At 28.9% G+C, this 14,949-nt stretch overlaps 1 protein-coding gene across 2 annotated transcripts in view; it reads right to left on the reverse strand.

Moving 5' to 3' along the window:
* The window catches only part of Atg2 (Autophagy-related 2), a 112,976-nt gene that overhangs the window by 36,995 nt on the left and 61,032 nt on the right, over window positions 1–14,949 (reverse strand). For both annotated transcript variants that reach the window (XM_076504392.1, XM_076504393.1), the window contains 9 exons: window positions 13,956–14,143; window positions 13,070–13,162; window positions 11,406–11,476; window positions 8,822–8,889; window positions 8,346–8,495; window positions 5,218–5,344; window positions 4,340–4,557; window positions 2,625–2,841; window positions 1,995–2,028 (listed from right to left, as the gene is read on the reverse strand). In XM_076504392.1, the coding sequence (XP_076360507.1) occupies window positions 1,995–2,028; window positions 2,625–2,841; window positions 4,340–4,557; window positions 5,218–5,344; window positions 8,346–8,495; window positions 8,822–8,889; window positions 11,406–11,476; window positions 13,070–13,162; window positions 13,956–14,143 (1,166 nt within the window). The remainder of the gene's footprint in view (window positions 1–1,994; window positions 2,029–2,624; window positions 2,842–4,339; window positions 4,558–5,217; window positions 5,345–8,345; window positions 8,496–8,821; window positions 8,890–11,405; window positions 11,477–13,069; window positions 13,163–13,955; window positions 14,144–14,949) is intronic.

The raw sequence follows: 14,949 nt of genomic DNA on the forward strand, positions 1-14,949 counted from the left end.
ACTGAATATCAAGAAATACCCATAGGACAGAAATTATCTTATCACAGATCTTTAGTTGTGTGATGTTAAATCTGCACACTTAAAACACTATCTTATCATTACAAGGAAAACTACATCACAGGTCTTTTGTTCAAGTAATTGTATAAAGCAAGAAATTTATTTTGCATTTAATAAAAAATATTAATATTGTTTATTTGTGAAATAAATCTATATTATGCCAAAATACTTTGACAAAACCTACATCTATTAATAGCTGATACACAACTTTTCTTTCTGAATTATATCTCTACTGTTGACACATTTATATGCTTGTTTGTTTTTGAATTTCGCACAAAGCTACTCGAGGGCTATCTGTGCTAGCTGTCCCTAATTTAGCAGTGTAAGACTAGAGGAAAGGCAGCTAGTCATCACCACCCACCGCCATCTCTTGGGCTACTCTTTTACCAACGAATAGTGGGATTGACCGTCACATTATAACGCCCCCACGGCTGAAAGGGCAAGCATGTTTGGCGCGACAGAGATGTGAACCCGCAACTCTCAGATTACGAGTTGCATGCCTTAACACACTTGGCCATGCCACATCCATTTATATGCAAACAAACAATTTAAGGACAACAAAGATATATTTAGGTCCATTTTGGCCAGCCCATGTGCTAAACTAAACTCTCAAATGAAACACACACTAAAAGTCAGTCTTATATATATATATATATATCAAGCTTTCCTCATGAATTAACTACATCTGTAGTCTGAAGGTAACCCATTACAAAGACAATCCCACCTTGTAGAAATTAAAACTGTCTTAGATGAAGATGATCCCTACTTTTACAAGATCTATATTTGTGTTCAATGATCCTACCATACTTAATACCCATTATTAAGAAAAAAAAGATGGTGGATCAACACTGTAAATTCCATATCAGTCTTAAACACCTCAACCAAACCCCTCTAGCTTCCTTTTTTCAGTGGAAAACAATTTGAGAGATGTCAGCTTATTACTATATGACAACCTTTTTGTCCTAGGTTGTTTTTTGTTTTTTTTTAAATTTCGCAAAAAGTTACTCAAAGGCTATCTGTGCTAGCTGTCTCGAATTTAGAAGTATAATACTAGAGGCAGCTAGTCATCACAACCCACTGCCAACTCTTGGGGTACTCTTTTACAAACAGTGGGATTGACCATCATATTATAATGCCCCCATGGCTAAAACGGGGAGCATGTTTGGTGTGACAGGGATGTGAACCAGCAACCCCTTAACTCACCTGGCCATGTCAGGCCTTCTGTCCCAGGTATCATCATAGTAACCTTCCTCTTACCCTTTTTCAACAATTCAAATTTTGTTGTTCTTTCAATACAAAGTAAGAAAGGGTATTTTTTCCAGCTGTATTTTTATTCCATACATATTTCTATTTTCATGACAGTTTACTGTGCAATATGTTTTTGTAAGTCCTATAGGAAAATAACTCTAAAATGATAATAATTACAGGATACCATACTGCCCCTGGGGGCATTGCAAACTTCAAGAAGGGATGCAGTGCTTTGTTGACTTCAATGCTTATAAGTTTTTCTTTTCTTTTTTTTCCACAATCCCAATTACAGTATCAAAAGTGGATTGTATGTTAGATTACCATTACAGTCAAAATTACAGTAATAAAGAGGATTATATGTTGTATTACATTTGCTGTCACAAGATAAGCTTTATAAAAATATCAAGGGAGTGATAATTAGAGAGAGGGCTTAAATTAGAAGCAATACAGATATCTCACTTCAAAGATTATAACAGAATAAATATTTGTCAACAATTTCAAAAGTGTCTATTTTGGAGCTATGAATATTTCAGAAACATGTTGACAAATTTTGCAAAATATGTGAAATATCAATAATCATGTTTAGTACATCATTTTTATAACTTCTACATTTTTATTTTTCTCCTGTGCTTACAATATTTTTGCTCATACTTTGAAAGACAATTTTATGCAAATTAAGAAGATCTTACCGGTCTATGCTCTCTTGGCTACTTGTTTTCTTGGCTGAAACAAAATAAATTATATAAAATTTTTACAGTAAAAATGTAAAACTAACATTTATAATTACAGTTTTCTCAGAAAAAGTGTCATTCTTACTACATGCTGAAACAAATATTTTCTACAGTAAAAGTAATCAAAATGCCCTATACTTTCCACAATGTTTAAGACCATCTTAAATATGTATAAAGCATGTGCTAGAAGGTTAAATAACTGTTTATTATTATTATGTAATTTAAACATGATCTCATACTCAAAACATTATTGTTCCTAGAAAGAAACTGTAGTGAAGAAAACAACACAAAAGCAAGATTTAAATGAAACAATGTTTATTTTTTGATGATATCTTCCTGACTATACACAATTATTAGTTTATAGAATTATTTTGAGATACATTACAGACTAAGAAATATGCTGCAAGTGAAAAAGTTCCAGTCATTAAATATAATAAAAGTTCTTCTACTCTCTCATGTTCATACAATTCTTTGAACATTCACAACTGTTTTACAATACTTAAACAACAAACACTTTCAGAAAAATCATATACATTTAGAAGCTGTATGCAAAAACTAGTTTACAGAAGATGTATTAATGCCAAACACCTGTTTCTTTTCCTGAAATAGATGTGTCAAAGTCTTTTCCTCCATACATGTGCCACACTATTGACATTTCCCTCAGGGTATATCGCCACACTGCTGGTGGAAAATGTTTAGGAGCTCGTAATTGATCACTTTTACCCAATGGAACAGAAAAATGACTCTCCACCAATTTAACTGGTTCAGTTGTTAAACAACGTACTTGAGGCTCTCCACTTTTAGGCTGTTAAAAAGTAAAATAATGAATGTTTTCTTTTAATCAAAAGTTGTAATAAAAATTAGCTTAAAAATGCATTATGAAATTCACAGATTATTAATAATAAAATACAAACATCACTTTTAAATTGTGAATATTTTTTAAAAATCCAGTTCTCATGTATGAAAGACATTCTTTGCAAAATGTTAGGGAAACTAGAAATATATAATTAATGCAAGTATCTTACAAAACGTAACCGATAACACAGCTAAATAAATTAAGCAAATTAAAATGTGCTTACCCACTGATTCAGTTATCTATTAATCTTGGGATTCATAAAAATATCCTGCTGCATAAATGAGTTGTTTTTTTAAATAAATATGAATGAGATATAATTCCAATGCTTTTGAAAAGAAAGAACTACAAAATTTCATCTGTAATGTTGTAATGAAAACTACTAGACTTTTGGTATATGAAAATTTAGGTGTCAACAAGAAATTCTTACTCTGAAAGAAATACTTTAAATCAGTAAGAAAAGGTGCAAATTAGATATATTTATAAGATAAACATATCTTGCAACATATATCATAGCTACAGGATAACTTTAAATATCTGAATAAAAAACTAAAAATTTCTCTGCTCGCTTGCTTGTTTGTCTGCCACGTTCACTGTCCAGGTAATGTGAGGGTGTGGAAATTTTTTTTTTTAATACATGCATCTATTTGTTATCAGATCTGGTAATTTTATCACTAACATATACATTACACAAATAAATTCATTACAGACTTGAGAAATTTTTTGGCAAGTTTAAGTTAACATTTAATTTAAAATATAGCATTACACACCAATTTAGCTTTAGATCATTAACTATACATCTACTAATACATTATATATTTAACTTCACACCAAAGAAATGTATGCAGAATTAGAATGTTGTGTGTAAAAAAGTAAGCAGTAGACTTAGCCTATAAAATAAAATAATGCTGTATACCAAAAGATAGACTAGGTGAAAAGAGTCAGGCTTACATTACAATACTTAGAAACAGAACATAGAGAGAGAATAATTTTTATTTTAAAACCAAGGTAATGCTGCTAGTTATCTGTAAAACTTACTGTACAGCACACTAAACTTAAAAGTGGTATTAATGCAAAATGGAGAAATTTGTGAAGTTATTATTAAATATTAAAAAATCAATACTTTTATACTTTATGAACAACTGAAAGAAGACTCAGAAGATAAGAATTATAAGGGTAAAGACATCCAGACTTGTTCACTCAACTAACTACAATAATTTTTAGTTTAGTGATTTACTTCCTTACTACTCTGATTTTCAAAACTAGGAGGAAAATTATGAAATATTATAGTGTTAGGTACTGACGTTTATATGATAATATGATCTGTTTAATAATTATAACCTGGCTCTAAGATAAGTAACAGCTGTTGGGTTTATAAACAACAATAATAATGTTCTCCATTTTCATTTAATTTGATTTTGTTTTCCAATGAACTAAAGAAAGGATGTACCGTGATACCAATCCCTGGGTCATTTTCTAAAATACAGAATTCTTCATCAGCACCATTAGTTTCATCTTCTTCACACCTATCATCCTCATCAGCTACTTCTGTTTCATCTTGAAAATGATCCAGATTTACATCTACCACAATTCCTGTACCAGAATCTGCAAGTTTCTTTCCCTTAGTTCTGGTTCCATCATTACTTGCAGTGCTAGTTGGAGATTCTTCTGTGAACCATAAATTTGTATATCAACAGCACTGTTAAGAATAGCTAAAAACATCTGAACAGAAAATGTTAAACTGCTACATTTTAGTGTATCCACAATATGTAATGTAGTAAAACTTCACATATTGAGATGTCTTGTTTGGGGTAAGTGGTAACCAGCTAGGAAATCATTTTATTTAGCTTAAAATAACAGGTGAAAAATGTAGGGAGAAAACTCCAACATAGTTACTTGAAGAAAATATTTATTAAAGATACTTTCTGCAATGGTTAAAAACATGACTGATCATGAAAATAACATTTCTGATCTCTCATAAGTGTAACAGTTGTACATAGTCAATTCTGATTGAAGTTAATTTTAAGGATTTTATAGTTTAAATGAAAAAGGGCAATACCTATAAAAATAAAACTCATTAAAGGTCCCAACAAATTATCCACAAATCAATGATTAAGTGGCAAAAAAAAACTGTTCAGCATGTACAATGGTTATCAAAAAGAGTAGAAAAGAAATACAAGGCAGAGGGTATAAAGAAGTAACCTGAATTATTTTGTTCACAGACATATCCAGTAAATAAATATAGAACCTTTGAGAGAATTTTTCCAATTTCATTTCAACACCAAGCAGATAATTCTACATTATATAAATAACACCTCCAATATTTACCTGAACTACAGATGGAACCACTGGACTCTTCCATTGCTTCAACCATTAAATCATGAACTTTTTCAGCTTGGGTTTTAGTTACATTATTAGGACTTTCTGTGGAAGGCTTGGTAAACAGTACAGGAACCTGCAAAAATCAATGTTACCACAAAAACTACAGCAAAACTAAATATTTTCAAAGCCTTAAGTACAAATGACTGTTTAAAAATGTTTAGTTCTAAATTTTTTGTTTCTTCAAATTACTTAACCAGTAACTCTTTCAAAATTACTTGTACAAGATGTATTTTCTTCACACACTGAACATAAAAGGAAACAGCCATTTTGTTACAACAACTTTAGAAATTGTATATGAAAGAAAAAGAAATGCATCATCTACGTTACACAAAAACTTTGCTAATTTTCAAATGTCAAAGATCAGAAGAAAATAACATGGCAGAATCCACAAATATTGTACATGTAAATCATGTTGATCACAATTATCATCTCAAGTGTACAAAGTGTCCTGTTCTTTTAGCACTTTATTCTCATAATAGAACACTCAAATGTTGCAGTTTAAAATACACTGGCATTCTGTTTGAAAGATTCCCTACATGGAGGTTGGTTCTCTGAAACAAATATAAAGTTTGTATTTCTAGTCAATTTCTTAAGTTTAGTTCTTCATTTTTTACTCTTTTGCTATGGAAAGTTAAGAAGTATGAAAACTTATTTTGTTATAACTATGAATTAATTATTTAATATGCTACAAGTCTTTCATACTTTCATTATATTTGTTTCAGCAGTCATATTATTATACTGGTACACTATAACTTGTTTCCAAGTGAAATATATTAAATAATACTTGTTTTCAGTAATAACTGTAGATGGCTTGTAAAAAAGTATTTTGGTACATTTCAATGACTCTTGGAGAATAACAGTAGGTACATATTAAAATATTTTATCCAATCATGTATAAATTGAAGAGAAAAAAACCACCTGAACTTGAATTAAGTTGCATTAACCCTTCCACTACAGATTAGGTAGCATCTACCCAAAACATAACCACAAAAGTATCTATGAAAATAATTACACTATGGTTTTTGATAACGTACCCACGTTTAGATATTTTGTAGGTTACTGGTAAATGTAACACAAGGTGGTATTTGTACACAAAATATCAGGTTTTCAAATTAAGTATCAAGATATTTTAATTAAAATATTCAAATTTTTCTTTCAGAATGCTTAATATCCAACATACAGAGTAATTTTCATTGTAAGAATAAAAATACTTTTATGAAACAAAATGTTCAAATTTTGTGAAATCTCTATAACCTCCAAATAATTATCAAATATTTTTGAAGAAAACATTATATTTTATCTGTTATTTTCACTATCAAATAGGAATCTCTATGTATTTGGTAGATCTGACCAATCTCAATACCAAGATAAAAAATTAGGAAATGAACATAAATTACACTTTTTTAAAAAATCAGGATGACTACAAATAACTTAAAAACACAAATGTTTAGTCTAAATAGCTTAAATGTCATAATGTACATTTATATATGTTTATTCTTTTTAATAAAGTGTACATTTATATATATTTATTCTTTTTAATAAAGTGTACATTTATATATATTTATTCTTTTTATTATATTTACCTTACAGCAATTGCTAGCTAGCACCATAGAAGTTATGACACAGCACATATGCACTCATGTTACCGTATCCAAGAATATAAAACTGACCTTTACAAAGTGACTTGTTTGGGCTGTGTTTCAATGGACTAGTATTTTGTAAAATACAGCCACTTTTCAGTTATAATACATTTTGTGTGTGTGTGTGTGTGTGTGTGTATTATTACTGTTTACAAATAAGTTTTAAACTTATTTTTTTGAACATAGAACAGTAAATAAAGAATTAAAGCAAACAATTATATATTCTACTCATGACCTTGTACTCAGTTTGTGATAGGTTGCTAAGACTTAAGAAATCTTGTGGAGGATGTGAAATGAAACAACTTTAAGTTTTGTTTATACAGTTGAATAATCAAAAAAATCTTAAATTACTATATCAATACCATAGAAGTCTATTATAAATTATCATGTTTTAGTCTAAAATATGAAATTTCAAACAGATTAAAGGCTCAAATTACCAGTATGAAAATTTGTCTTTAAAGAGAGACACATCTGTTATTTTTGAAAAGGGTTAAGAAAACCACTTGTAAAATATTCTGAACTTTTGAATTGGTTATTCAAATGGCATATATAAAAATAAGCATATATAACAAACTGTTTCCAAAAATGGAAAGAGGTGAATGGAGCCACTGCATTTGATTCAGTAAATGAGAAATGACTCAGCAAACATAAAATTTAAGAGGTTCTGATTTTGCATTATAGTTGTTAAATATGAGTAATTTGAGATCCCAATTCATACAAAATTATTGACTTTGTACTTTGGGATCACAAATATCTAATCTGAACCAGTGTTTCATTCAGCATACCACAATACACAAATTCAATATCTAGGTGTGTTTTTAAATTATTTACTTTTAAATTAAGAAATAAAATAATGCACAAAAGAAAATTTCAATTATAATCACAACTTGATCCCAAAATTAACAACATAAATTCATGAAATAATTCAATATAATTTTCAATACGAGTCAACAAACATGATGACATGGCCTTTGGCTAGTATGAGTATTAAAACTTTAAATAAAATAAATTACAGAAAAATGTTTCAGCCTTCTTAGGTCATCTTCAAGTTAATAGATTATATTTAGAAGATAACATTTTTTACAAATACTACACCAGATCATGTATTTTCTAAAAAGGTAACTTATACTATTTAGAAAGGTTGTTATCAACGTTCATGACAATTTGATTCAATATTTTCTATTCATATATTCCATTTATTGTGTGCATTCATCACCCAGAAGATACAAGATGTGCGATTTTTGTATATGAAAACACATCATACTCCATTTTTAATTAAAATTCTGGTACCCCAACATCAGTTTTCTAATGGAATTATCCCAAGCATGAAGGAGATTGTAAATTTTGAAGAATAATACAGAAATCCTGGGAATATTATGAGCTTCATTGTGTAATTGATTTTTAAAATTATTATAAATATTACTTAAAACTCACCTCGCTAGGTCTTGATGAAAACACATCATCAGAAAGATCACCATCACTAGCAAAGTACGTGAGCAGACTCTGAAGAGCTTGGCATGAATCTGCACAGGTTCTGATGTAAACAACATTGTTTGATGCTCGAAGGTCTAGCCTTGGTTGAGGCTGGAGAGAGGATTGTATTTTACATCTCACAAATAAACAATCAAAAGAAAAAAATACACTTTAATCAAAATCATTATTGTAAATGTAATTAAATATATAACTAATTAAAACTAAACAACAGTTCTCTTTAAACTTTATAAACCATTCAAAATGCAACAATAAACAATGAAGCAACTGAAACCAAACATGCAGCAACTGTAATTTAGAAAAACAGAACTATGCTAGTCACATAACATTGTATAAAAGACTTCCTATTCAAGAAAAATTAACTTTAAAGATAAAAACCAATAAAAAACATTATTATCATCCTCAGATGACTAACTTACCATATCCATTCCATCAGTCATTCTCAACGACAGGTCAAACAATCCACTTTCCACCACACAAGTATAATCTAATAAAAAATATTTAAAAGAAATAATAAATTAAAAGTAACTAAACACTACTTGGAACAGAAGGTAACCATGAAACAAAAGAACTAAAATACAAAAATTAATATTCATCTCTTTAGAAATTTTTTTACACTTCTAAACAATTTGAGTAACTTGAATATTTGATTGATTTATCCAAATACTACCCAATACTAGTCAATAAACTACTTTAGAACAATATAGTATCTGCTACATATATACGTGTTCAATCTCATAAAATATTTGTACTAGATAATGTATCAAATTAAAAATGTTATGTATGTGCCTTTTTCTTTATTAAATCTAAAATAAGTGTAAATGTTAAGTGTGTACTCACTAATATTGTTCTACACATAAATAATACTGTAGCTGTGACCTTTTTTTTATAATCACCATGAGAAAAACCTATACAAGAGATAGGTGAAGAAAACTGTCAATGGCCATTGCTCAGTTCTTCACATTTCAAACACGAGAACAAAATGCACCCAAAACTACTATAATTTAACTATTTGTCTATTTAATGTTTAAATAGGTTGAAAAACTCTATTATTGCTCATAGCAATGACTTCACTCAACACAATTGTGTACTCCAGAATATGCTTTTCCTATTAATTATAAACAAGTTAAAATAAAAAATTTTCTAAAAATTAAGTATGATGTATGGATTGTTTTATCTCTTTCTTTAGAATTAAGCACAAAACTACTCAATGGGTTATCTGTGCTCTGCCAACTACAGGTATCAAAACATGGTTTCTAGTGGTGCAAGTATACAGACGTACTGCTGTGCTACCAGAGGGAATGTAAGAATATCAATGCTACAAAGCACAGAAACAAGGTAATACAAAAACTATACAAAACTCTCCAATAATAACTTTTATATACAACTAAACGTGAATTCCTGTAAGTTGTAAGAATTTAGGTATGAATAAAAGTATTCTAAATAAATAGTGCTTCACTCAATAACAATTATCTTGTATGACTGACTCAGTACTTGCCATCTCCTTATGTAGGGATTTTTGTATAGTTTTGTGTATTCATCCCTACCCTTATTCTCTACTTTTTTGGCACTTCTTGTTTTTGGTTTTTTTTTAAACAATTTCAGTGGAGTAGGTTGATAAGTGTACATCTGATTTATTTTTATAATTAAGTAGTAATATGTATCATTAACATCACATCAGTTTTGTTTGTTTATTGTATTTTGGATTACACTGTAACCAGTGAAGCTGGAATGATTTCTCCTAGATGGAACAAGTATGCTGGAGTGCTGGACCAATGTTAAAGGAATATTTACAGAATCTGTACTCAGTAATTTCATCCCAACTCACTACATGTGTATACAATGAATTCCACCACATGTGGGTCATGTCAATTAAAAATGAAGACATCATACAAATAACTAGACAATGAAGTATGAAACCACATGTGTGTGTGCTTGGTCTCACTGAAAACTTGAAGAAAAGTAGAATGTTATACAATGTATTGTTTGATTATCAAGAAACTGGCATAAAATCCACACAAATCTGTCTATTACACAAGTTCTTGATAACTTGAATATTAATTTAGATTCATTCTTTATTTATCTTTACTGAAACTGTTTTTCCAGATACCATTTTTGTTTAATGAAAAGTTATAAACAGTTATTATATAATAAGTCTGTACTTCCATCTCATGACCAGAAATGAAACCTTTTTTCTGAAATATAGAAATAATATTCGTTTATAAACTGAACTCGTTGCTAAGTAGTTTTCCTTTCATTATTTCTCCACAAAAATACGTGTGATACATAAACAGAATAATTTTAATATTATAGAAGCTGTGAAACATTCCATAATCTCTGACAATTAGGTGTTCAAATAATGTTATAACTCAACCTTAGCATTTATTTGAAAGCATCACACAGTAATAGAGTGAATGCAATAGCCATGTTTTTCACAACCCGTCCATATATACTAAACACTGCATGCATAAATATGTGGCTTAAAATGAATGACACAAAAGAAGGGGCTTCTGGAGCAAGTTTTACATATTAATTAAATAAAATAAAGGTGGTTTAAATTTTCTATACTTTGTTGTTAATATGTAAAGTTCATGTTTCTAATTGCTTCTGCACCACAGAAGCTGTACTGTTAAAGTAAAATGGGAGAGATCTGAACACAGGCATGTCAAGTGACAGAAGATAGTTATTTTAAATATAGCTTTTTCAAATTAGGGAACTAAAACTTAGGTAATATTAAAAGGTAGGTCAGAAACTAAGTTTTGATGCCAAGTTTATTAACATACAATGATAATAACTGTTTAATTAATGTTAAATGTAACTTTGTTAATATCCCAATAAAATAAATATCACTTCATTTATTTGTTATTAACTGTTATATTCATGTATGTTGCATTCAACAATATATTTGTAAATTCATATGTGCATTTTTTTGCTACACTTCTACTAACAAAAAGGTAACTTTTAAATCTTTTGTCATATAATATCAAGTCAGAGTTCACTTACTCTTTTTGAGATCTATTGCATCAGTTTCACCTTTATCAGAAATAAACAGACACATTTCTTCAGCTATGATTCTGTAAGATAATAAGAGTATTTCAAACACAATATACATAAAATAAATTCTATTCCAATTGATATTGTATTTACAAAGCACTTTCTTCCTTTAACAACATTTATATTCCAAATTTCACTCTAAACGTTTAAAATCACATGTAAAATGATAACTGGTAGTACCAATCAATTTCCAATTCTTCAGCACCCAGAAAAAGATTTTAGAAATTCTTGTATTTAAACGTTTATGATGAGATATTTCAAGTTTCCAAATTATTCAGCAAATAAAATGTTTAGAAACTTCTTTTTTTGAGAGTAAAAAATATACAGAACATCTTGATGCTAAAGACAGCAATTGTTTACTGCATGTCCTACATTTTAACTAAACAAGCTCCTTACAATATCCTGATTTTAAAAACTATTGAAAATAACAATTCCAGTTTCAAAAAGTTCCTCTAGTATTCCTCATGTTTAAAGAAAAAAATTAAGATCGAAACATAAGACATTATGTAACTTCAATTTACTGAATTCAGCCCAAAACATCACAGTAAAAATGTGAAATTCCACCATAGTTAAATATTTTTATACCAAAAAAGAATCATCAATGAACAGAAGGAGTTAGTTTTACTTTTGTAATTAAAACTGAAAACAACAATATTTATAACCACAAGACATGGTCAACATGGTGTTTATCTTGAAAAAAAAGTTCCTATTATTATCTAACAATCTGATTATCAAGCATGAAGTTTATTTGTTAAGTGTTGAAAAATTGGTTATACAGTGAATAACTTAAAAAGTAAACTGTGACTTCTAAAATAAAACTTGGTTTTATCAACATATTCTAATTCTATAGTTACAGAATTCATTCAAATTTTGCCCATTTCAATTTCAACTCCTTTATAAAGTTTACAATAATTATATCAAACAGTACAAAAATGAAGATATGCAACTTCTAACATTAAAAAAGTGTACTAAGGTACATGGATCAGCTGAGAAGACACTAATAAAGAGGTAATACATGAAGGTTTGAGCTTTAAGGTGAAAATATAAACCAAACACCACCAATGCTTGTAACTCTCAAGCCCAAAACATTCTTTAGTTTGAACGCAAGCAGATAGGATGTGAATTCAAGATTTTATCAATATGTATGTAAAAAAAATGTAATTAATAAATAAGTAAGAAAAGGCTAAACATAACCTTTTCTTTCTTTAGTGATTTGGTTATTGTTTTCATTACTTAAATTTTACAATGATGCAGAATTCATCATCTTCTCTTGAGTATTATTTATATGTCATCAGAAGTCAAAATCACTATTTTAGTGCACCTAGATTAAATAATTAAAAAGTGAAATCTCTTTAAATGCTATAACACATTATTTAGTTTTACTGCTAATATAATCAAGCACTGAACTGCAGGTGAGAGAAGCATATACACCTTTTTGAATAATTTATTATAAAAAAATAAAAATATATCAAACTGTATATTTCTATTTGATTTTATATGATTGTAAAAAAATGTAATTTTCTCAGAATGTTTCAAAAATAAGGATCTTTCAATGTAGAAAAACACTACCTATCAGTATGTAGTGAAATACAGAATAAATAATAGTTCCAAACCTCAAAACTGATGTTGTTGTGTGAGCAACAATATTACTAGAAATGCTGAAGTTCTCCATTGTTACCATTGCTCGTAAAGGTAAGTAGAGTGGCCTAAACAAAACAAAAATGAAACTCTGAGGACATATATGTAAAAACTGCTTAAAAGTGGAAATGTCCATGATATAAAGAAATCCACATTAAAATTTTCATCTTATTGAATAAACTCCGATATTATAGTATAACTTTGTCAACAAAGTTTACAGTGTATACTGAAAACATACTAAAACAACAAAAGTTATAAAACATAGTTTTTATATTGAGAAACAAAGTAACAAAGTTTAAGGAGAAAAAATCAAATAAAGAAGAATCTCATGTATGCCAACATTAAAAAAAAAATTATAATAAATCATCTTTAAATCAATAGTGTTGTTTAAAAGTCTCTATGCCTCACACTAAAGACAATATAATAATTAAAGCTACTATTAGAAGTTAAGGAAAAGCACAGACTGAAATTTATCTTTATCACGAAATATTCCAATCAACAAAATTTTAAAGGTTTTTCCATAATTATTACATTATCACTGAGCAAAATCATAAGTAAGGTTTAGAAGTTCTTGACAGTGTTGTCATCAAAGAAGTTTTAAGACAGATGTTCAGTGATCTGTATATTTGAAGAAATATGCAAAAACAGGACACAACTGAAACATGCTTGCACTTTTAATTATTCATGAAAAGTATTTAAACCAAGCAACTTTTCTTATTTATCCCACTGCTTTCAAGGATTCAGTTATTACACTAAATTTATTTTAATTTTATGAAAAAAAAAAGCTTCAATGCAAGACGATCTGTATTAGTTCTATGGTGAATAAATTAGAATTACATTTATAATTATATAATTCCTAACCTGTAATCTATAGCACAGCTCCACAAATGCAAATGTAGTTCTGTAACAATAGTTGGAGGCACATAGCCAGCAACAGGGTAGTCAACTACATCAAAGAAGTCAATGCACTGAGTCAGCCAACTTTCTGGAGTAGATGTCATTCTGTGACGTAGCGTAGCTCCTTGTATCCCCAAGGCCACTTTCAGAGTCTGAGAATAATACAGAATAACATCCCACAAAGTCTTGATAAATCTTCATAATAAACAATACATAAAAATTAAAACAATTCAACATTTTGATTTTAGAGATTGTTGCAGTTACTTAGGCTGGTGATTCTTGTTTTAAAATTTAAACTTAACTTGTAAAAATCTTATTAACTATCTCATCTATATACCAGCCTGATAAAAGCTAATGTGTGTTACATCACTTCATGCTCAATTTCTCGATACAGGAATAATAAAAACCACAATGCATTTATCCAGATAAAATAGTTCAATTACTATCTGCCCATTATGATTTTAGTGAGGGAGGTTCAAGAGGGCCAAGAAATCTTATAAGCACAGTGAGTATTGGTGTAATAAGCCTACAGCCAAGTGCAAAAATGTATCATGAAAATAAAAATATTGGTTCAGTTTTAAACTTAAATTGTTTCTAAAATAAGGTATTTTCTGCTATGTTCCCAATGTTTTTAAATGAAAAATAAATCTCTTTACTCAATGGAGATTCTAAGTTAAGTAAACAACAAATATTTCTCTAATTTTGTTGTTTATAGATATTTTATAAGTTCATTACATGGACTAACAACAATATTAGGTTATATTTTTACTGTTAAGCAGCATGACATAAAAGCTATTGTTGAAGCATAGTGTTACCAAAATGCACTGGCTTTTTTATATATTAGTTGTTAATCCAACTGATTTATACCGGTAATTATTCTATGAACATACCACAAATTTATTCCATAAATTATTTTATTTTTGATTGGTTCATAAATGAATATACCAATCTCTGACTA

The sequence above is a fragment of the Tachypleus tridentatus genome, chromosome 6 (genome assembly GCF_004210375.1).
Source record: "Tachypleus tridentatus isolate NWPU-2018 chromosome 6, ASM421037v1, whole genome shotgun sequence".
Taxonomy (NCBI): domain Eukaryota; kingdom Metazoa; phylum Arthropoda; class Merostomata; order Xiphosura; family Limulidae; genus Tachypleus; species Tachypleus tridentatus.